This window comes from Poromitra crassiceps, assembly GCF_964638095.1.
Source record: "Poromitra crassiceps genome assembly, chromosome: 4".
In the NCBI taxonomy this organism is placed as follows: domain Eukaryota; kingdom Metazoa; phylum Chordata; class Actinopteri; order Beryciformes; family Melamphaidae; genus Poromitra; species Poromitra crassiceps.
In genome coordinates this window covers 61,310,014-61,333,320 of record NC_139626.1, presented here as the reverse complement: position 1 = coordinate 61,333,320, position 23,307 = coordinate 61,310,014, and the positions used below count along the sequence as shown (strand labels likewise).

Genomic DNA, 23,307 nt, shown 5'->3' with positions numbered 1-23,307 from the left:
CTTTGACTGTATCTACTAGACAGGGCACGCTTTGACTGTATCTACTAGACAGGGTACGCTTTGACTGTATCTACTAGACAGGGCACGCTTTGACAGGGCACGCTTTGACTGTATCTACTAGACAGGGCACGCTTTGACAGGGCACGCTTTGACTGTATCTACTAGACAGAGCACGCTTTGACTGTATCTACTAGACAGGTCACACTTTGACTGTATCTACTAGACAGGTCACACTTTGACTGTATCTACTAGACAGGGCACTCTTTGACTGTATCTACTAGACAGGGCACACTTTGACTGTATCTACTAGACAGGGCACACTTTGACTGTATCTACTAGACAGGGCACACTTTGACTGTATCTACTAGACAGGGCACTCTTTGACTGTATCTACTAGACAGGTCACACTTTGACTGTATCTACTAGACAGGGCACGCTTTGACTGTATCTACTAGACAGGGCACGCTTTGACTGTATCTACTAGACAGGGCACGCTTTGACTGTATCTACTAGACAGAGCACACTTTGACTGTATCTACTAGACAGGTCACACTTTGACTGTATCTACTAGACAGAGCACACTTTGACTGTATCTACTAGACAGAGGACTGTATCTACTAGACAGAGCACACTTTGACTGTATCTACTAGACAGAGCACACTTTGACTGTATCTACTAGACAGAGCACACTTTGACTGTATCTACTAGACAGGGCACGCTTTGACTGTATCTACTAGACAGGTCACACTTTGACTGTATCTACTAGACAGAGCACACTTTGACTGTATCTACTAGACAGAGCACACTTTGACTGTATCTACTAGACAGAGCACACTTTGACTGTATCTACTAGACAGGGCACGCTTTGACTGTATCTACTAGACAGGGCACGCTTTGACTGTATCTACTAGACAGGCCACGCTTTGACTGTATCTACTAGACAGGGCACACTTTGACTGTATCTACTAGACAGAGCACACTTTGACTGTATCTACTAGACAGGGCACACTTTGACTGTATCTACTAGACAGGGCACACTTTGTATCTACTAGACAGGGCACACTTTGACTGTATCTACTAGACAGGGCACGCTTTGACTGTATCTACTAGACAGGGCACGCTTTGACTGTATCTACTAGACAGGGCACACTTTGACTGTATCTACTAGACACAGAGCACACTTTGACTGTATCTACTAGACAGAGCACGCTTTGACTGTATCTACTAGACAGGTCACACTTTGACTGTATCTACTAGACAGGTCACACTTTGACTGTATCTACTAGACAGGGCACTCTTGACTGTATCTACTAGACAGGGCACACTTTGACTGTATCTACTAGACAGGGCACACTTTGACTGTATCTACTAGACAGGGCACACTTTGACTGTATCTACTAGACAGGGCACTCTTTGACTGTATCTACTAGACAGGTCACACTTTGACTGTATCTACTAGACAGGTCAACTTTGACTGTATCTACTAGACAGAGCACACTTTGACTGTATCTACTAGACAGGGCACACTTTGACTGTATCTACTAGACAGGGCACGCTTTGACTGTATCTACTAGACAGGTCACACTTTGACTGTATCTACTAGACAGAGCACTCTTTGACTGTATCTACTAGACAGGTCACACTTTGACTGTATCTACTAGACAGAGCACTCTTTGACTGTATCTACTAGACAGGGCACTCTTTCACTGTATCTACTAGACAGGTCACACTTTGACTGTATCTACTAGACAGGGCACTCTTTGACTGTATCTACTAGACAGAGCACTCTTTGACTGTATCTACTAGACAGGGCACTCTTTGACTGTATCTACTAGACAGGGCACTCTTTGACTGTATCTACTAGACAGGGCACTCTTTGACTGTATCTACTAGACAGAGCACACTTTGACTGTATCTACTAGACAGGGCACACTTTGACTGTATGTACTAGACAGGGCACGCTTTGACTGTATCTACTAGACAGGGCACTCTTTGACTGTATCTACTAGACAGAGCACACTTTGACTGTATCTACTAGACAGAGCACACTTTGACTGTATCTACTAGACAGGGCACTCTTTGACTGTATCTACTAGACAGGGCACTCTTTGACTGTATCTACTAGACAGGGCACACTTTGACTGTATCTACTAGACAGAGCACTCTTTGACTGTATCTACTAGACAGGGCACTCTTTGACTGTATCTACTAGACAGGGCACACTTTGACTGTATCTACTAGACAGAGCACTCTTTGACTGTATCTACTAGACAGGGCACTCTTTGACTGTATCTACTAGACAGAGCACTCTTTGACTGCATCTACTAGACAGAGCACTCTTTGACTGTATCTACTAGACAGGGCACTCTTTGACTGTATCTACTAGACAGGGCACACTTTGACTGTATCTACTAGACAGAGCACTCTTTGACTGTATCTACTAGACAGGGCACACTTTGACTGTATCTACTAGACAGAGCACTCTTTGACTGTATCTACTAGACAGGGCACTCTTTGACTGTATCTACTAGACAGAGCACTCTTTGACTGTATCTACTAGACAGGGCACTCTTTGACTGTATCTACTAGACAGAGCACTCTTTGACTGTATCTACTAGACAGAGCACTCTTTGACTGTATCTACTAGACAGAGCACTCTTTGACTGTATCTACTAGACAGGGCACTCTTTGACTGTATCTACTAGACAGAGCACTCTTTGACTGTATCTACTAGACAGGGCACTCTTTGACTGTATCTACTAGACAGGGCACTCTTTGCAAGCAACACACATTTTTGTGCAAAAAGAAAAATCTCACTGCGCATGCTTCAAGTCCATCCGAGGGGAAACACTGTAAACTCTATGTATCAGTAACTAAATATCAGTAACTAAATATCAGTAACTAAATATCAGTAACTAAATGAATGCCTGCAAAACTGTTTACAGTTTTCTATATTATGTGTAAGATCATGTGCAAAATAAATCAGCATTGTTTTTCGGTGAATTTCTCCTTTAAAGCAGCTACGAGCAAGATTTGCTATTGTTATTAAACAGTATAATTATAATATTGATGCATCACATCTTACCTATAATAGTAGCTGAGACCAAAGCCGTGTGAATCAGAGATTGCTCTCTTGATGATTATAGAGTCTGTGTCTGTCTACTAACCTCGCGTCACCAGGCTCTCTCTCTCTATCTGTCTACCGGCCGGCGGATAAACCCGGAAGTGAAACGAAATGGTTTACGGCAGCTGCCTGCCTTCAACCGTTTCGCTCTGCCTAGCAACAGACCATAAACACGGAGAACGCCATGCAGGGGCTCGCTACTCTCGCGAACATCTCTCGTTATATTCTAACAGTTTGTTTGGAAGTAATTTTGTTATTTTGTGGTTATGGCCGAATGTGGCTGCCGCAAACCGTTTCATTCACTTCCTGATCTGCCCCGGCCGCAGACAGACTAATCATCAAGACAACACTGGCCGATTCACTCGGGGTTCAAGCAAGACTACTCGGCGTTGGTCTCGTCTACTATTAGAGGTAAGATGTGATGCATCGATATTCAATTTAGACTGTTTAATAACAATTGAAAATCTTGCTCGTAGCTGCTTTAATGGTAGTTTAGTTGAGCGAAGGTGTGAGAGCAGGCGAGCGTAGTCAGGCGAGGCGTCAACAAGTCGAACACCCCCGCAGCACACTCACTGCTGCTTTTCTTCTTCTACAGTTTTGTTTAACACGTTCACTGCCAATGGCGAGTTGACTCGTCAAAAAAAATCCAACGGTTGACTGCCAATGACGAGTTGAGACGTCAAAAAAAAAAAAAAAATGTTTTGACGGTGCTACGTGGATCAATGCCCCCCACGTCTCCTATAAAAATATTGGAGCCACCGAACGTGTACAACCCATTCCACCGACCCACTAAGTGGCGACAGTGCTCTCCATTCTAGAGGAAGGCAAGCAAAAAGCAGTGTGAGGAAGCCATTCTCATGAAAATGGATTGGCGAAAACGCTTTCGCGCTTGGGAGCTGGCGGTGGGGTTTTGCAAATTTGCATAATAGATTACGGGTGGAACACACTTTGAAACACGCAGCATAAATAAGACCAGAATCGCAAAAGCTTCATCAAAGCTCTCAGAACCCCAAGAAACGAGCGAGCCCATCCAGACTTGCCCAGCGGCCGCCAGCAGACAGGCACAGCAGCAGCAAAGCAGTGAGCCTGGTGACGCGAGGTTACAGCAGCAACAGAAACGAGCTTGTGACACGCCCGCTGCAGCCAAGAAGAACACACACGGAGGGAGGAGTTACGATACGATACGAATACGATACGAAAACTTTATTGTCCACAGGTGGAAATTTGTCTTTGATTTCACCAAGACGTGTCTTACAAACTTAAAAAACACAAAAACAATACAAGGTGTTAAAGATGACAGTACACATATGCATACAATACAATACAGTTAACACACATTCATCCACCTTCAAACTTAGAATTAAGAATTGAAAATTAAAAATATAAAATATAAAATGTAAAAGACCTACTGTGCAAAAAACCGCAGCAACGCCAAAAAGGCATAAACAAAAAGCATAGCATAGTCTAGCGCTTCCTAGTTTTATTTAAAGCCATAATGGCATCTGGGACAAATGACCTCTTGTAGAGGTTTTTCTTTGCCATCGGTTGTCTGTACCGCCTCCCTGAGGGTAAGAACTCAAATTCATTAAAAAGTGGGTGGGACGGATCACTAGTGATACTCTCAGCTTTACTTGTGACTATTTCATCGTACAGACTACTCAGTTGTTTCTGTGGCTTCCCTAGGATCTTAGAGGCCATATTCACTATTCTCTGCAGCTTGTTTCTCCATTTAACGTTCAGATTACCATACCACATGATCATGTTAAAAGATAAGATACTTTCCACTAGGCTCTTATACACTGTTTCAAGAATGTTTTGGCTCACTCCAAAATTAGTAAGCTTGCGTAGCAAGTGGAGACGCTGTGAGCATTTTTTGAAAATGTGGTCGGTATTCGCTCTAAAGGTCAGGCTACTGTCTATGTACGTGCCTAGATATTTAAAATCACTGACCATCTCAATTGTTTGTCCATTAATGATTATGGGCTGCCGCTGGATTGACTTTTTGTTGTTCTGTAGGATAAGCTCCTTAGTCTTAGCAACATTAATTTCTAAAGAGCTTGTAGAGCACCAGTTATGGAGGCTCGCCTCGTAACATGATTAAAATACATGTTCTCTCTCTCTATGTCCCCTTCCTGCAGGAGAGCAACTAACGCCATGTCATCTGCGTACTTAAATAAACGAAAGTGCCCCTGATCAATCATAAACTCATTTGTGTACGCAGAGAAGAGCGGTGGTGAAAAAATTGTGCCCTGTGGTGCGCCAGTGTTCAACACAATCTCATCTGACACACAACCATTGACCAATACTCTTTGGGGGCGGTCAGAGAGGAAATCTCTGATCCAGTGAATAATGCCACCATTTACCCCTAGGTCGAGTAGTCTCTGCAGAAGTGTATGTATTTGCATGGTATTAAAAGCAGATGTGAAATCAATAAAAAGAACTCTAACATAATTAGTGGGGGCTTGTAGATGCTTCGCTATGGTGTTGAACAAAGTTACAGTTGCGTCATCTGTACCTCTCTTACTTTTATATGCAAACTGTAGGTTGTCTAGGCAGCTAGATACAGACGATGTCATGTGTCTGCTTAGGACTCTCTCCATGCATTTTCCTAGGATGGAGGTGAGTGCAATGGGCCTAAAATCATTCAGTTCAGAAGCTCTTGGCTTTTTGGGAATGGGCACAATATTTGAAATCTTCCATGCTTTCGGTACTGTACATGAATCAAGCAGGAACTGAAATAATTTGGTCATAACACCTTTTGAGTTTGAAGGAGAGGGGTGTTTCCTGCTGTTATGGAGGAAATTACTGTTCAAAACTATTGTTTAGATGTCTGACGTCTTACTGATGCCAAAAATGAATGGTTAAAGTGACTGTTCTATCGAATTTCACAAAAAGCCGTTTATCTCAGAATAAATTTTCAGACGCTGAAACCATGCTGTATTCAACTGCTAATGCTTACATAACTACTAACTCTACAAACTAACTCTTTTAGACAGAGAAAGCACACATTCTATTAGTTCTTTTGAGATATTGTGTGTTCACAAAATCCTAACAGAAACGAATCCTCGGCTCTTGAAAGATGAGCCAGAATCCTCAAAAAAAAACTCTGGCAGAAGCTAACTACAGTATTGAAAAACGGCTGGCAGTGAATGTGTTAACAGCGGTTTGTAAACAAATTAAAAGATGCATTAGCGCCACCCACACAAACTGCTCAAATGACCCAGCCCTTCAGATGACTTATTTTTTATGTAGGCATTACAGGTGGTATTTATGTAAAATGTAGAGTGACAGCTTGGAATAGATATCAAATTGAAGTTTCTACACTTCACTGTGGGTTTGTGATGCACCTGTGTTGAACCAATGGGCGATCAGCTCGATGCGTTTCTCGTCATCCTCTGTCATCCGCAGCAACTTCTCTAACCATCATGATGCAACGGGGCAAGCAAGGCTTTGCTGGTGGAATCTGACAACTTCTCTAACCATCATGATGCAACGGGGCAAAGCAAGGCTTTGCTGGTGGAATCTGACAACTTCTCTAACCATCATGATGCAACGGGGCAAAGCAAGGCTTTGCTGGTGGAATCTGACAACTTCTCTAACCATCATGATGCAACGGGGCAAAGCAAGGCTTTGCTGGTGGAATCTGACAACTTCTCTAACCATCATGATGCAACGGGGCAAGCAAGGCTTTGCTGGTGGAATCTGACAACTTCTCTAACCATCATGATGCAACGGGGCAAGCAAGGCTTTGCTGGTGGAATCTGACAACTTCTCTAACCATCATGATGCAACGGGGCAAGCAAGGCTTTGCTGGTGGAATCTGACAACTTCTCTAACCATCATGATGCAACGGGGCAAAGCAAGGCTTTGCTGGTGGAATCTGACAACTTCTCTAACCATCATGATGCAACGGGGCAAAGCAAGGCTTTGCTGGTGGAATCTGACAACTTCTCTAACCATCATGATGCAACGGGGCAAGCAAGGCTTTGCTGGTGGAATCTGACAACTTCTCTAACCATCATGATGCAACGGGGCAAAGCAAGGCTTTGCTGGTGGAATCTGACAACTTCTCTAACCATCATGCAACGGGGCAAGCAAGGCTTTGCTGGTGGAATCTGACAACTTCTCTAACCATCATGCAACGGGGCAAGCAAGGCTTTGCTGGTGGAATCTGACAACTTCTCTAACCATCATGCAACGGGGCAAGCAAGGCTTTGCTGGTGGAATCTGACAACTTCTCTAACCATCATGATGCAACGGGGCAAAGCAAGGCTTTGCTGGTGGAATCTGACAACTTCTCTAACCATCATGATGCAACGGGGCAAAGCAAGGCTTTGCTGGTGGAATCTGACAACTTCTCTAACCATCATGATGCAACGGGGCAAAGCAAGGCTTTGCTGGTGGAATCTGACAACTTCTCTAACCATCATGATGCAACGGGGCAAAGCAAGGCTTTGCTGGTGGAATCTGACAACTTCTCTAACCATCATGATGCAACGGGGCAAAGCAAGGCTTTGCTGGTGGAATCTGACAACTTCTCTAACCATCATGATGCAACGGGGCAAAGCAAGGCTTTGCTGGTGGAATCTGACAACTTCTCTAACCATCATGATGCAACGGGGCAAAGCAAGGCTTTGCTGGTGGAATCTGACAACTTCTCTAACCATCATGATGCAACGGGGCAAAGCAAGGCTTTGCTGGTGGAATCTGACAACTTCTCTAACCATCATGATGCAACGGGGCAAAGCAAGGCTTTGCTGGTGGAATCTGACAACTTCTCTAACCATCATGATGCAACGGGGCAAAGCAAGGCTTTGCTGGTGGAATCTGACAACTTCTCTAACCATCATGATGCAACGGGGCAAAGCAAGGCTTTGCTGGTGGAATCTGACAACTTCTCTAACCATCATGATGCAACGGGGCAAAGCAAGGCTTTGCTGGTGGAATCATCTCAAACGAGCCTAGTGTGATGATCATATAGAGCTCAACAGTCATGTGACATCTCTTGCCCCAGAAGTGAATTCTCCGTTCATTTTCTCCATAAGACATTTAGAAAAATCGAGTTTTGAGGCTTGAACCAACCAAGCCAACCAGTCTTCCAGAGAATCGTGAGTGACCATAAAACTTTTCACTTTCAGCAAAAACAAAAAATAAAAGCAGGAACAAAAGATTGAAAATTAAAAAAGAAATATATATATATATATTTATTTATTTATTTATTTTTGCTGAAGGTGAAATGTTTTATGGTCACTCGCTACGCAGTCTCGCTGGCCAGCCTCCCCTCGCTTCCGTGAGAAGAGTCTGGCTGCACGGAAACAGGCTACTGGTGTAAGCCCTCCCCTGCTCTACAGCTGCTCTCCCATTGGAGCGACTGTTTCAGTCGCTGCCGGCTGTCCGCTCCCCGCTTATTGCAAGTAGAGGTGCTCCGATCGATCGGCACGCAATCTGTATCGGCCGATTTTGACCTCAAATATGCAATCGGCTGATTGCAGATATTACTTTATTGTTGCCGATTGCATAGCCGATCATGCTGCACGTGAGAAACATGAGGCAGCCCATTTCTCCATAGAGTTAATTGGTGTAAAAAAAAAAAAAAAAAAATCTTGTCTTCAATCAGTCTATTGTTTCATATTGTGCTCCAACGTTTATATCATTGTGTGGCAAATCACACCACCTCCACACACCACACCAGACTGTCAACACACCCCGTGCGTCTTTGAATCACACAAATCAGCTGGCGATTAGAGCAGACTCAGCAGACAGAAGTTACCTCCAGTCCTCCCGCCTACCGAGGCATTTGCATTAAGTCCGTGTTTGATCCATATTTGCATGTATCCTCGTAACGTTAATAGCTCCGGTTAGCTTTAGCCGCTTTAGCTTATAAATCTCTAAAATAGTTTCCTTGGGTCGAAGTTATTTTTCTTGTGTAACAGGGAAATCCCGGAATGGAGTATTTTTGTTGAGTGAACTGAACTGCATTGAACTGGTAACATGGAAATCCCAAAGTGGAATATTTTTGTTGCTTTATAAACTGAACTGAGGGAACTGGACTGAACTATAAAAGAACATTCTTCTAGCCATTTAGTTCAACACAGTCTTGTGCTCCAATTATCTCACACACAAATAATCATGTTGGCAGTTTCCTTTAGCCTCCACAATATAAAATATTGATGTAGAAAAAAGGAAATGCGCTGCACTTTCAATTTGATGCATGAAATGTAGGCCTATATGTCAAATGGAAACTGTTCTATAATAGACTGCTATAGCTGCTTAGAATATATATAAACTCCCCTTTAACACATTCACTGCCAGACGTTTTTTTTTTACTGTAGGTAGGTTCTGCCAGAGGGTTTTTTTGAGGATTCTGGCTCATCTTTCAAGACCCGAGGATTCTTTTCTGCTAAGATTTTGTGAACACACAATATCTCAAAAGAACTAATAGAATGTGTGCTTTCTCTGTCTAAAAGAGTTAGTTTGTAGAGTTAGTAGTTATGTAAGCATTAGCAGTTGAATACAGCATGGTTTCAGCGTCAGAAAAATTATTCAGAGATAAACGGCTTTTTGTGAAATTCGATAGAACAGTCACTTTAACCATTCATTTTTGGCATCAGTAAGACGTCAGACATCTAAACAATAGTTTTGAACAGTAATTTCCTCCATAACAGCAGGAAACCCCCCTCTGCTTCCAACTCCTCCCTCCGTGGGCGTTCTTCTTGGCTGCAGCGGCCGTGTCACAAGCTTGTCACCAGTCTCACTGCTTTGCTGCTGCTGCTGCCTGTCTGCGCGGCCGCTCTTTGAGGAAGTCTGGATGGACTTGCTCGCTTCTTGGAGTTTTGGTTGAGAGCTTTGATGAAGCTTTTGCGATTCTGGTCATATTTATGCTGCGTGTTTCAAAGTGTGTTCCACCCGTAATCTATTATGCAAATTTGCAATCCTGCATCGCCAGCAATCAGCGCGAAAACGAAAGCGTTTTCGCCAATCCATTTTCATGAGAATGGCTTCGTCACACTGCTTTTTGCTTGCCTTCCTCTAGTCAGGAAAGCACTGTCGCCACTTAGTGGGTCGGTGGAATGGGTTGTACACGTTGTACACGTCCAATACTTATATAAGAGATGTAAAAGGGTTAGATGCACATCCCACTGTCAAAAAAAAAAAAATCATTTTTTTGACGGAGTAATACGTCACTGGCAGTCAACCGTTGGATTTTTTTTGACGGAGTAATACGTCGTTGGCAGTGAACGTGTTAATAATACCAATTGGTATTGTATTTTATATCAACTTGTATGGATCGTGCATTCATGAAATGAGCCACACAGCTAAACGTGTGGGTAGCGCCCCCAAAAAATGTGCCAAAATCTCCTGCAATATTCTTCTGTTGGTATTCACTCTTGTTTTGAGCTTCATGTGCTGGCAGGTGTGTGACTGGCACCTGATCGGCACCTAATTTGCGGTGCCAAGGTGCCAAGCTGTTGTGGCTGCGTATGGATCTTCCACATGCTACTGAGGTCCCCGACAGTGTCAAATGAAAGTGTAAAAATGGCCAATATGTGTTGTTTTGTCTTTATCACTGTGGGAGAGTGCAATCATCCAATCCACCAAGCAACTCAAAACAAGAGTGAATACCAACAGAAGAATATTGCGGGGGATTTTTTTTTTTACCCATTTTTTGGGGCGCTACCCACACGTTTAGCTGTGTTGCACATTCCATGAATGCACGATCCTTACAAGTTGTACCCCGTTGTAAAGGTGACTAATCAGGCTTTCCAACGATATAAAATACAATACCAATTGGTATTATTAAAGGGGAGAAATAATCGACCGAAATAACGTTTCCAAACTTTTTTTGAGGAGTTTATAGATCAGTGATCGGTAATCGGTGATCGCTCAATGATCGGTTGGGCAGATATTTCCCATAGGCGATCGGCAATCGGTGGCAAAAAACGTGATCGTTGCACCCCTAATTACAAGCTCCGTCATTGGCTCCATGTCAATCAGAGCGGCTTCTGCTCCCTCCTCCCTGAGTGTCGCTGTAAACAGTGCCCTGCCGCCGCAGTGAAAACAACAACGCTAACTAGCTAGCAAGCTAACGGCAGAAACCTACACACTAGCTCGTTGCTACATGCTGAAAACGGCAAGTTGGATTGTTGAAAACTATTTTCCAAGAGCACTGCCGCTAAGCTCCGCCCATCACAATCCCACTATGGAGACCTGCGCCAGCAGAATCCTCTCACGGAAGGGAGGGGAGTCTGGCCAGCGAGATGACTCACTACGCCACCACTGACTCACTACGCCACCACTGACTCACTACGCCACCACTGACAACTTCCCCACCTACACATACTCTCCAACATTTACCATTCCATCCCCACCCCATCACTCTCTCACATTCCCCCTGCTCTCCTCCCTTCTCCTGCTCTCTCCTCTGCTCTCTCCTATATTTCTATATTTTCTATATTTCTCTATCAATTGTTCAAAATGTTATCTTTACTCTGTAATTTGCTACTGTTGTGTCAGCTAGAATTAGCTAGACATATTCTCTGTGAAGCCCTCTGAGACATGCTTGTGAATTAGGGCTATATAAATAAACTTGACTTGACTTGACAACAAACTAGCGTAAAAAGCAGAGGCGACTGCACCCCGAACGCCTCTCTTTCCAGCCAGGCAGGCACCGGTCAAAGAGAACTCTTTCCCCCAAGTCCAGTGGGTTTTCCCCGTTTCACCTTCTTCCCCTGGAGATGTGTGGCTCCTGTGTGCCGCTCGCTCCTACTATAGTTCTATATAGTTATATATAGTATATATATATATATATATATATATATATATGAGTATATAGTATATAGTATATATATATATTAGGGATGTCCCGATCACATTTTTTTTGCTCCCGATCCGATCCCGATCATGTGATTTTGAGTATCTGCCGATACCGATTTTTCCCGATCCGATCTTTCGGCAATGCATTAAGAAAAAAGAAAAGAAAAAACTGCAATCAAGTTGACCCTTAAGATTGTTTTTTTATTTAACAGTATCCAACTAACTATCCATTATATCCAACATGGATATGGCTTTTTTATTTAACAGTATATTCATTATATCCAACATGGATTCAAAATTTAAAACAAAATAAAATAAAGCTTATCAGTAATGCACCACAAAATAACCATGTAAACTAAAACAAATGATGTGCAGAATAGTGCAATAACAATGTAAATCAGGAAATGCGTTTGTTTTGGTAAATTCTTCTGCTCTGTGCGACACTAAATAAATGAATGATGATATGTAATTTAAAACCAAAACTAAGGCCTCAGGATGAGTTTAAGACGTGAACATGGTCATGTTTGTTGAATTAAAAAAAAAAAAAAAATTTTACTCCCGATCTTTTCCCCCCGATTCCGATCTTCTAAAAATCACGTGATCGGCCCCGATCTCCGATCACGTGATCGGATCGGGACATCCCTAATATATATATATATATATAGTCTATATATATATATATATATATATATATATATATATATATATATAGTCTATATATATATATATATATATATATATAGACTATATATATATAGACTATATATATATATATATATATATATATATATATAGTCTATATATATATATATATATATATATATACTGTAGTACTATAGTTCTCTGAGCCACACGTCTCCAGGGGAAGAAGGAGAAAAGAGGGGAAACAGGGAAAACCCACTGGACTTGGGGGAAAGAGTTGTCTTTGAGGTGCCTGCGTGGCTGTGAAGGTGTTCAGCGTGCAGCGGAGTCGCCTCTTCTGTTCACGCTAGTTTGTTGTCAGGCGTGTCGGAGGACGGCGGTGAGGGGGCCGACCAATCAAATGAGTTTGGGGCGTGGTTTCATCTAAACCCCGTTGGGAAGAGGTCTCGCCCGGGCCCGGGGCATGGCCCTGGTAACTTTTGGAGTCCGATATAATATTCTTTTAGGAATAAAAGCCTGTGTTTTTTCCTCCAAACTTACACTTCAAACCAAAAGAGTCAAACCATATTGGTCACCTGTCTCACTCTCCCCCACTGACAGCTGCCTCACTCTCCCCCACTGACAGCTCTCTCACTCTCACCCACTGACAGCTGTCTCACTCTCACCCACTGACAGCTGTCTCACTCTCCCCCACTGACAGCTGTCTCACTCTCCCCCACTGACAGCTGCCTCACTCTCCCCCACTGACAGCTGTCTCACTCTCCCCCACTGACAGCTGTCTCACTCTCCCCCACTGACAGCTGTCTCACTCTCCCCCACTGACAGCTGCCTCACTCTCCCCCACTGACAGCTGTCTCACTCTCCCCCACTGACATCTGTCTCACTCTCCCCCACTGACATCTGTCTCACTCTCCCCCACTGACAGCTGTCTCACTCTCCCCCACTGACAGCTGTCTCACTCTCCCCCACTGACAGCTGTCTCACTCTCACCCACTGACAGCTGTCTCACTCTCCCCCACTGACAGCTGCCTCACTCTCCCCCACTGACAGCTGTCTCACTCTCCCCCACTGACAGCTGTCTCCCTCTCCCCCACTGACATCTGTCTCACTCTCCCCCACTGACATCTGTCTCACTCTCCCCCACTGACATCTGTCTCACTCTCCCCCACTGACAGCTGTCTCACTCTCCCCCACTGACAGCTGTCTCACTCTCCCCCACTGACAGCTGTCTCACTCTCCCCCACTGACAGCTGTCTCACTCTCCCCCACTGACATCTGTCTCACTCTCACCCACTGACATCTGTCTCCCTCTCCCCCACTGACATCTGTCTCACTCTCCCCCACTGACAGCTGTCTCACTCTCACCCACTGACATCTGTCTCACTCTCCCCCACTGACATCTGTCTCACTCTCCCCCACTGACAGCTGTCTCACTCTCCCCCACTGACAGCTGCCTCACTCTCCCCCACTGACAGCTGTCTCACTCTCCCCCACTGACAGCTGTCTCACTCTCCCCCACTGACAGCTGTCTCACTCTCCCCCACTGACAGCTGTCTCACTCTCCCCCACTGACATCTGTCTCACTCTCCCCCACTGACATCTGTCTCACTCTCACCCACTGACATCTGTCTCACTCTCCCCCACTGACAGCTGTCTCACTCTCCCCCACTGACATCTGTCTCACTCTCCCCCACTGACAGCTGTCTCACTCTCCCCCACTGACAGCTGTCTCACTCTCCCCCACTGACAGCTGTCTCACTCTCACCCACTGACAGCTGTCTCACTCTCCCCCACTGACAGCTGTCTCACTCTCCCCCACTGACATCTGTCTCACTCTCACCCACTGACATCTGTCTCACTCTCACCCACTGACATCTGTCTCACTCTCCCCCACTGACAGCTGTCTCACTCTCACCCACTGACAGCTGTCTCACTCTCCCCCACTGACATCTGTCTCACTCTCCCCCACTGACAGCTGTCTCACTCTCCCCCACTGACAGCTGTCTCACTCTCACCCACTGACAGCTGTCTCACTCTCCCCCACTGACAGCTGTCTCTCTCCCCCACTGACATCTGTCTCACTCTCACCCACTGACATCTGTCTCACTCTCCCCCACTGACATCTGTCTCACTCTCACCCACTGACATCTGTCTCACTCTCCCCCACTGACATCTGTCTCCCTCTCACCCACTGACAGCTGTCTCACTCTCCCCCACTGACAGCTGTCTCACTCTCACCCACTGACAGCTGTCTCACTCTCCCCCACTGACAGCTGTCTCACTCTCCCCCACTGACAGCTGTCTCACTCTCCCCCACTGACAGCTGTCTCACTCTCCCCCACTGACAGCTGTCTCTCTCACCCACTGACAGCTGTCTCACTCTCCCCCACTGACATCTGTCTCACTCTCCCCCACTGACAGCTGTCTCACTCTCCCCCACTGACAGCTGTCTCACTCTCCCCCACTGACAGCTGTCTCACTCTCCCCCACTGACAGCTGTCTCACTCTCCCCCACTGACAGCTGTCTCTCTCACCCACTGACAGCTGTCTCTCTCACCCACTGACAGCTGCGATGCGACATCAACCTATCAACCTCCATCGTTGAGTCCATCCTCACCTCCTCCATCAGCGTCTGGTTTGCTGCTGCCACTCTCAAAGACATCAACAGACTTCAGCTCATCATCCGCTGCGCTGAGAAGATAATCGGATGCAACCTGCCATCCCTCCAGGACCTGCATGCAGCCAGGACACTGAAGCGGTCTCGCAAGATCATGGCCTGACCCCTCCCACCCTGGCCACAAACTCTTTAAGACACTCCCCCAGGGCAAGAGACTGAGGTCTGCCAAGACCAGAACCACCCGCCACAAGACCAGCTTCTTCCCAACCGCCATCAGCCTCACCAACAAGACCCGGAAACCCCTTCCGCCAAGGACCTCACCAACAACACCCCCCCACACACACACACACACACACACACACACAACCTCAGGGGTCTCAAACTCAAATGACCTGGGGGCCGCTGAGTGTCCAGTCTTGTCACAAGGGGGCCACTTCAAGGATAAAAAAGAAAGAGAAAAATGCAACCGTTCCAATTCTCAACATTAACAATTTATTTGAGGGCCTTTTTCTTTTTTTAGGGACAATGCACATTACTAAATGAGCCAGTGTTCATTTTCAACTGTCCCTTAGAACTCCAGTTAGAATTAGAACTGATCATAAATGTCACTTGACAGCTCAGTAATCCTCTCTGCCACTGTGTTGGCTGAGAGGATTACCACACCCCCACACACACACACACACACACACACACACACACACACACACACACACACACACACACACACACACACACACACACACACACACACACACACACACACACACACACACACACACACACACAGTGTTGGCTGAGAGGCTGATGTTGCTTAAGTGACTTTTTGTCTCCCGCTAGCCTGGAGTGTGACGCCGTGTTGCCAGATACTACTGACGGTTTCCAGTACAAAGAGTTCAAAAACCGCCAAAATGCACACAAAACAGCCCAAGGAACTGCACATCTATGTCAATTTATCTGGCAACCCCGGTGTGAAGTGCGGCTCGTCTGCCTCTCTGTGTTTTACAACGAGCGGAGGTGTGTGATTTCACTAGAACTTCATATCAAGTCGCGGGCCGTATGAAATCGTTTTAGGGGCCGTGTCTGGTCCGGGGGCCGTGAGTTTGAGACCCCTGCACTACCTCTGCCTGAACTCAGCTGAACCCCCCCCCCCCCCCCCCCCCTTCCCCATAAAACTGTAACTCATATCTAATTTAATGCCTGTTTAACTGGGACTGGAAATTCATGTAAATTCCCTGCACATTTAATGCCTATTTAACTTAGACTGTAAATTCAATGTAAACTCTTATTTAACTCCGACTGTAAATTCATGTAAATCCACTGCCTACTTAACGTCTATTTAACTCAGTCTGTAAATCTCATGTAAATCCAACGTAAATTCATATTTAATATCCACAGAACACTTCACCACTCATGCACATATTGGATATATTTACTCGATTTGATTGCACTTGCAACTTTGTGATTGTCTTTAGTTATCTTCCTACTTCTTATCTCTGTATATTGATGTGACCGCTACGCTGCATACACATGATACAGACACTAAGACAAATTCCTCCTATGTAACTTTCATACTGTGGCAATAAACGTGATTCTGAAAGTGAGTCTGAACCTATCACTTGCATTGTTTATCAACGTCAAGGATGTCACCTGTGTGCACGGCCTAAAGGGCGGGTCATTAGAGTAGCCTGATTATGCACAAAAATTAAGAGGCAGAAGCACCTGAACAAATATTTGAATTCTTCAAATGGCTCATTTCCACCACATATAACAGCACAGTACAGCTCTACTCTACTCGATCTGGTCTTACTCGTCTCTACTTGATATAGACTCTGTTTCCATAGCAAGTTTACTCGCCTCCGCCCACACCTGGTCGTCATAGCGACCGCATATCTGCCCTCCGCCCATAGCCGAAGTAGCCTATAATGTATAACGTTCAAATTAATTCCCTACACTGAACTTTTAAACTGTTTATGAAATACTGGTGCCTCTAAATTACCTACAGTGTACATGGGCAAATGTGAAAATCGGCTAGGAGAATGGATATCACTTTGTTGTTACTCAAACTCGCATGCATGCAATGCGCGGAGGACGGGAGAGGCGCTACGGGGAGAACCCCAGCGGCAGCTCACCAGGCAAGACCGCGGCTTCGCTAAACCCCCGCCTGCGGCCTAGCGGACTTTTTCTCTCTCAAAACAATTGAAAACCACCGTCATGTTAAAGCTGAGCAAGGAGATCGATTTTATTTCACCAGAGCCGAAGGCAGCGACACAAAAGAAATAACTTCCGGAAATAACAGAAGAGAAGGTAAGCCCCACTAAACTGGTATCCAGCATTGACAGTAGATGCCTACAGTAAACACAATTCTGCCTGACCAATCAGTCGTCTGCAGTGTTTTCACGTCACCGTATGGTACCGGGTCCATATCCCTGGAACCTCAACAAAGCAGGGACCAAAAGCAGCACGACTCAACCCCCGACTCAACCCGGGCTGTCCACGTTTTTGATCGGTGGAATGAGACAAAAAAGCGAGACGAGCTGTGCGGGGCCGCGTTGATACCAGCGGTGGAAATGGGCCAAAAGTGATGAGCGCTAATGTTAACCCTGACTGTTCAATCAAGTAACCGTTAGTCCACCTCCTCCTCCTCCAAGGCACACTGAGTCCAACCGGACCGGCCACTGTTCCAGTGAGTGCTGCAGAACCTACAGAACCTATACATTACTGACAGTCGTCATGGTGTGGCTGGGCTGTTGTGCGTTGGTTAATTTTGATTTTAGTTTTAGTTTAGATTTGATTTAGACTTGTCTGTGGCAGGATGTGTTTTGGTTGTGGACTGGCTGCTTGTTGTTCTGTGTGTTTCTGTGTAAATAGGCTCAGCCTGTTCCGTTGTGTGAATTTGAGTGTGGGATCAGAGGGGTTCATGTCAGCAAGTGTGTTTCAACGGCCTGTGTGTGTTCATCATGCATGTGGCGGACCTGGCAGTGTGTGGTGACTGTATGTTACTCAATATTGATACATCAGTAATATAGACCTATGGCTGTTTCAATGCATATGCACCCCCCCCCCCCTAACCCCTCAGTAATATAGACCTATGGCTGTTTCAATGCATATGCACCCCCCCCCCCTAACCCCTATCAGTAATATAGACCTATGGCTGTTTCAATGCATATGCACCCCCCCCCCCCTAACCCCTCAGTAATATAGACCTATGGCTGTTTCAATGCATATGCACCCCCCCCCCCTAACCCCTATCAGTAATATAGACCTATGGCTGTTTCAATGCATATGCACCCCCCCCCCCTAACCCCTATCAGTAATATAGACCTATGGCTGATTCAATGCATATGCACCCCCCCCCCCTAACCCCTCAGTAATATAGACCTATGGCTGTTTCAATGCATATGCACCCCCCCCCCCCTAACCCATCAGTAATATAGACCTATGGCTGTTTCAATGCATATGCACCCCCCCCCCCAACCCCTATCAGTAATATAGACCTATGGCTGATTCAATGCATATGCACCCCCCCCCCTAACCCCTCAGTAATATAGACCTATGGCTGTTTCAATGCATATGCACCCCCCCCCCCCCCTAACCCATCAGTAATATAGACCTATGGCTGTTTCAATGCATATGCACCCCCCCCCCCCTAACCCATCAGTAATATAGACCTATGGCTGTTTCAATGCATATGCACCCCCCCCCCCCTAACCCATCAGTAATATAGACCTATGGCTGTTTCAATGCATATGCACCCCCCCCCCCCCTAACCCCTATCAGTAATATAGACCTATGGCTGTTTCAATGCATATGCACCCCCCCCCCTAACCCCTCAGTAATATAGACCTATGGCTGTTTCAATGCATATGCACCCCCCCCCCTAACCCATCAGTAATATAGACCTATGGCTGTTTCAATGCATATGCACCCCCCCCCCTAACCCCTCAGTAATATAGACCTATGGCTGTTTCAATGCATATGCACCCCCCCCCCCCCCCTAACCCCTATCAGTAATATAGACCTATGGCTGTTTCAATGCATATGCACCCCCCCCCCCTAACCCCTCAGTAATATAGACCTATGGCTGTTTCAATGCATATGCACCCCCCCCCCCTAACCCCTCAGTAATATAGACCTATGGCTGTTTCAATGCATATGCACCCCCCCCCCCCTAACCCCTCAGTAATATAGACCTATGGCTGTTTCAATGCATATGCACCCCCCCCCCCCCCTAACCCCTATCAGTAATATAGACCTATGGCTGTTTCAATGCATATGCACCCCCCCCCCCTAACCCCTCAGTAATATAGACCTATGGCTGTTTCAATGCATATGCACCCCCCCCCCCTAACCCATCAGTAATATAGACCTATGGCTGTTTCAATGCATATGCACCCCCCCCCCTAACCCCTCAGTAATATAGACCTATGGCTGTTTCAATGCATATGCACCCCCCCCCCCAACCCCTCAGTAATATAGACCTATGGCTGTTTCAATGCATATGCACCCCCCCCCCCCTAACCCCTATCAGTAATATAGACCTATGGCTGTTTCAATGCATATGCACCCCCCCCCCCCTAACCCCTATCAGTAATATAGACCTATGGCTGTTTCAATGCATATGCACCCCCCCCCCCCTAACCCCTCAGTAATATAGACCTATGGCTGTTTCAATGCATATGCACCCCCCCCCCCCTGACCCCTCAGTAATATAGACCTATGGCTGTTTCAATGCATATGCACCCCCCCCCCCCCCTAACCCATCAGTAATATAGACCTATGGCTGTTTCAATGCATATGCACCCCCCCCCTAACCCCTCAGTAATATAGACCTATGGCTGTTTCAATGCATATGCACCCCCCCCCCCAACCCCTCAGTAATATAGACCTATGGCTGATTCAATGCATATGCACCCCCCCCCCCTAACCCATCAGTAATATAGACCTATGGCTGTTTCAATGCATATGCACCCCCCCCCAACCCCTCAGTAATATAGACCTATGGCTGTTTCAATGCATATGCACCCCCCCCCCCTAACCCCTATCAGTAATATAGACCTATGGCTGTTTCAATGCATATGCACCCCCCCCCCTAACCCCTATCAGTAATATAGACCTATGGCTGTTTCAATGCATATGCACCCCCCCCCCCTAACCCCTATCAGTAATATAGACCTATGGCTGTTTCAATGCATATGCACCCCCCCCCCTAACCCCTATCAGTAATATAGACCTATGGCTGTTTCAATGCATATGCACCCCCCCCCCCCTAACCCCTCAGTAATATAGACCTATGGCTGTTTCAATGCATATGCACCCCCCCCCCCTAACCCCTCAGTAATATAGACCTATGGCTGTTTCAATGCATATGCACCCCCCCCCCCTAACCCCTCAGTAATATAGACCTATGGCTGTTTCAATGCATATGCACCCCCCCCCCCCCTAACCCATCAGTAATATAGACCTATGGCTGTTTCAATGCATATGCACCCCCCCCCCAACCCCTCAGTAATATAGACCTATGGCTGATTCAATGCATATGCACCCCCCCCCCCCTAACCCATCAGTAATATAGACCTATGGCTGTTTCAATGCATATGCACCCCCCCCCCCAACCCCTCAGTAATATAGACCTATGGCTGTTTCAATGCATATGCACCCCCCCCCCTAACCCCTATCAGTAATATAGACCTATGGCTGTTTCAATGCATATGCACCCCCCCCCCCTAACCCCTATCAGTAATATAGACCTATGGCTGTTTCAATGCATATGCACCCCCCCCCCCCCTAACCCCTATCAGTAATATAGACCTATGGCTGTTTCAATGCATATGCACCCCCCCCTAACCCCTATCAGTAATATAGACCTATGGCTGTTTCAATGCATATGCACCCCCCCCCCCCCCTAACCCCTCAGTAATATAGACCTATGGCTGTTTCAATGCATATGCACCCCCCCCCCTAACCCCTCAGTAATATAGACCTATGGCTGTTTCAATGCATATGCACCCCCCCCCCCCCAACCCCTCAGTAATATAGACCTATGGCTGATTCAATGCATATGCACCCCCCCCCCCTAACCCATCAGTAATATAGACCTATGGCTGTTTCAATGCATATGCACCCCTATCAGTAATATAGACCTATGGCTGTTTCAATGCATATGCACCCCCCCCCCCTAACCCCTATCAGTAATATAGACCTATGGCTGTTTCAATGCATATGCACCCCCCCCCCCTAACCCCTCAGTAATATAGACCTATGGCTGTTCCAATGCATATGCACCCCCCCCCCCCTAACCCCTCAGTAATATAGACCTATGGCTGTTTCAATGCATATGCACCCCCCCCCCTAACCCCTCAGTAATATAGACCTATGGCTGTTTCAATGCATATGCACCCCCCCCCCCCTAACCCCTCAGTAATATAGACCTATGGCTGTTTCAATGCATATGCACCCCCCCCCCCCCTAACCCCTCAGTAATATAGACCTATGGCTGTTTCAATGCATATGCACCCCCCCCTAACCCCTATCAGTAATATAGACCTATGGCTGTTTCAATGCATATGCACCCCCCCCCCCCTAACCCCTCAGTAATATAGACCTATGGCTGTTTCAATGCATATGCACCCCCCCCCCCCCTAACCCCTCAGTAATATAGACCTATGGCTGACAATGTACTGATTGTCTTACATTGATTTGATGTTTTATATTGATGCGTGTGGTGTGTATGGATGTGATGTTTTATAGTGAGAGGGAAATGTCAATAGCGTTATTAACATGATTTGTACAAGTTATTATACTATAATAACTTGTACAAATCATGTTAATAACGCTATTGACATTTCCCTCTCACTATAAAACATCACATCCATACACACCACACGCATCTATAATAACTTGCACAAATCATGTTAATAACGCTAATATTCATATTTTCACAGCCCAATGTTGGCAGCGGTTGGCAGGTATGGATAGTCACGAATGAGAAGTAACGTTATCAGTTCTGAGGCTAGACTGGTGATAAATTAGCCCTTAGCAGGAACGCTGGTAATTCCGATCATCATCATCAGATCTGAATCAGCAGCGCTCCTGCTATTGGGCTAGTGATAGATATGAATTGCCCGACATTATTTATAATGGGAAGAATACCATATAGTTGAGTTTGCACATGGATGTAGCGTTAGCTAGCTACAGCCAGCAGAGGCATTAGCTGAACTGAAGCAGTGACGTTAGCTAGCGAGCTAACGTACTGTTAGCAAACGCTCAAAAGTGTCGGCTTACCATCTTTAAACTGGTGTCTTCGACGGGTCAGTGTCAACGCTCACTAAACCTTGAAACAGCGTCAGCTGCTAACAGAAACAACAACTTCAAAGCAGAAAGTGTCCGTGTTGTTTATCCACGCTGCTCCTTCTTCACCATGCTGCAGCAGAGACCTTTAATATTAGACACTCCCCACTCCAGGCTCCAAGAGATTTAACTCTTCCGGTCTCCTAAATGGGCGGAATCCTCGGCTTGTGATTGGCTGAGTGACCCGTCTCATAAGGGGGCGTGACAGTGGTGGAACCTCCGTGGCAGATACAGGAAGAGACTGGAAGTTGGGATGTCTATCTATCTCTATGTAGGAATTCATTCATTTCAAAATTCGATGTCTGAAAGAGACCCTCAATCGCCCAATTTAGAATATAATGATATTACATTTGGAGTTATAATGAAAGATAAACTAATTGAAATGATGTACAATAGTTTAATTATTTTGGCTAAACAATTTATTCACCGATGTAGATTTCAAAATGCCAGACCCCTGTTCTTAGTATTCATGAATGAGATAATTAACTTTAAGAAAGCCTTGAAATATGTTAAAACCAAACAAGCATGGAGTGTGTACCAAAACATGCATATCTTGATTCCTGCTTAGAACTCTGACTTAATGTTTTTGTTTTATTTATTTATTTTGTTGTTTTATTTGATTGTTTGTTCCAATTTTGTAAATGCTTAGTCTGAATTGTTAGATACAATCATTTCCTAATCAAATTGTTTGTTTTTATGCAAATAACCACTATAGATGACAATAACAAAGGAAAAGAATAATTGAAAGAATTTTGGATTGTTT

The 23,307-nt window shown here is 45.6% G+C and overlaps 1 protein-coding gene across 1 annotated transcript in view; it reads right to left on the bottom strand.

Moving 5' to 3' along the window:
* Positions 1–22,622, bottom strand: part of LOC310774515 (protein LTV1 homolog) — a 70,785-nt gene extending 48,163 nt beyond the window's left edge. The window contains exon 1 of the mRNA XM_083634596.1: positions 22,479–22,622. Coding sequence (XP_083490722.1) covers positions 22,479–22,481 — 3 coding nt within the window. The 5' untranslated portion in view covers positions 22,482–22,622. The remainder of the gene's footprint in view (positions 1–22,478) is intronic.
* Positions 22,623–23,307: the final 685 nt, after the last annotated feature.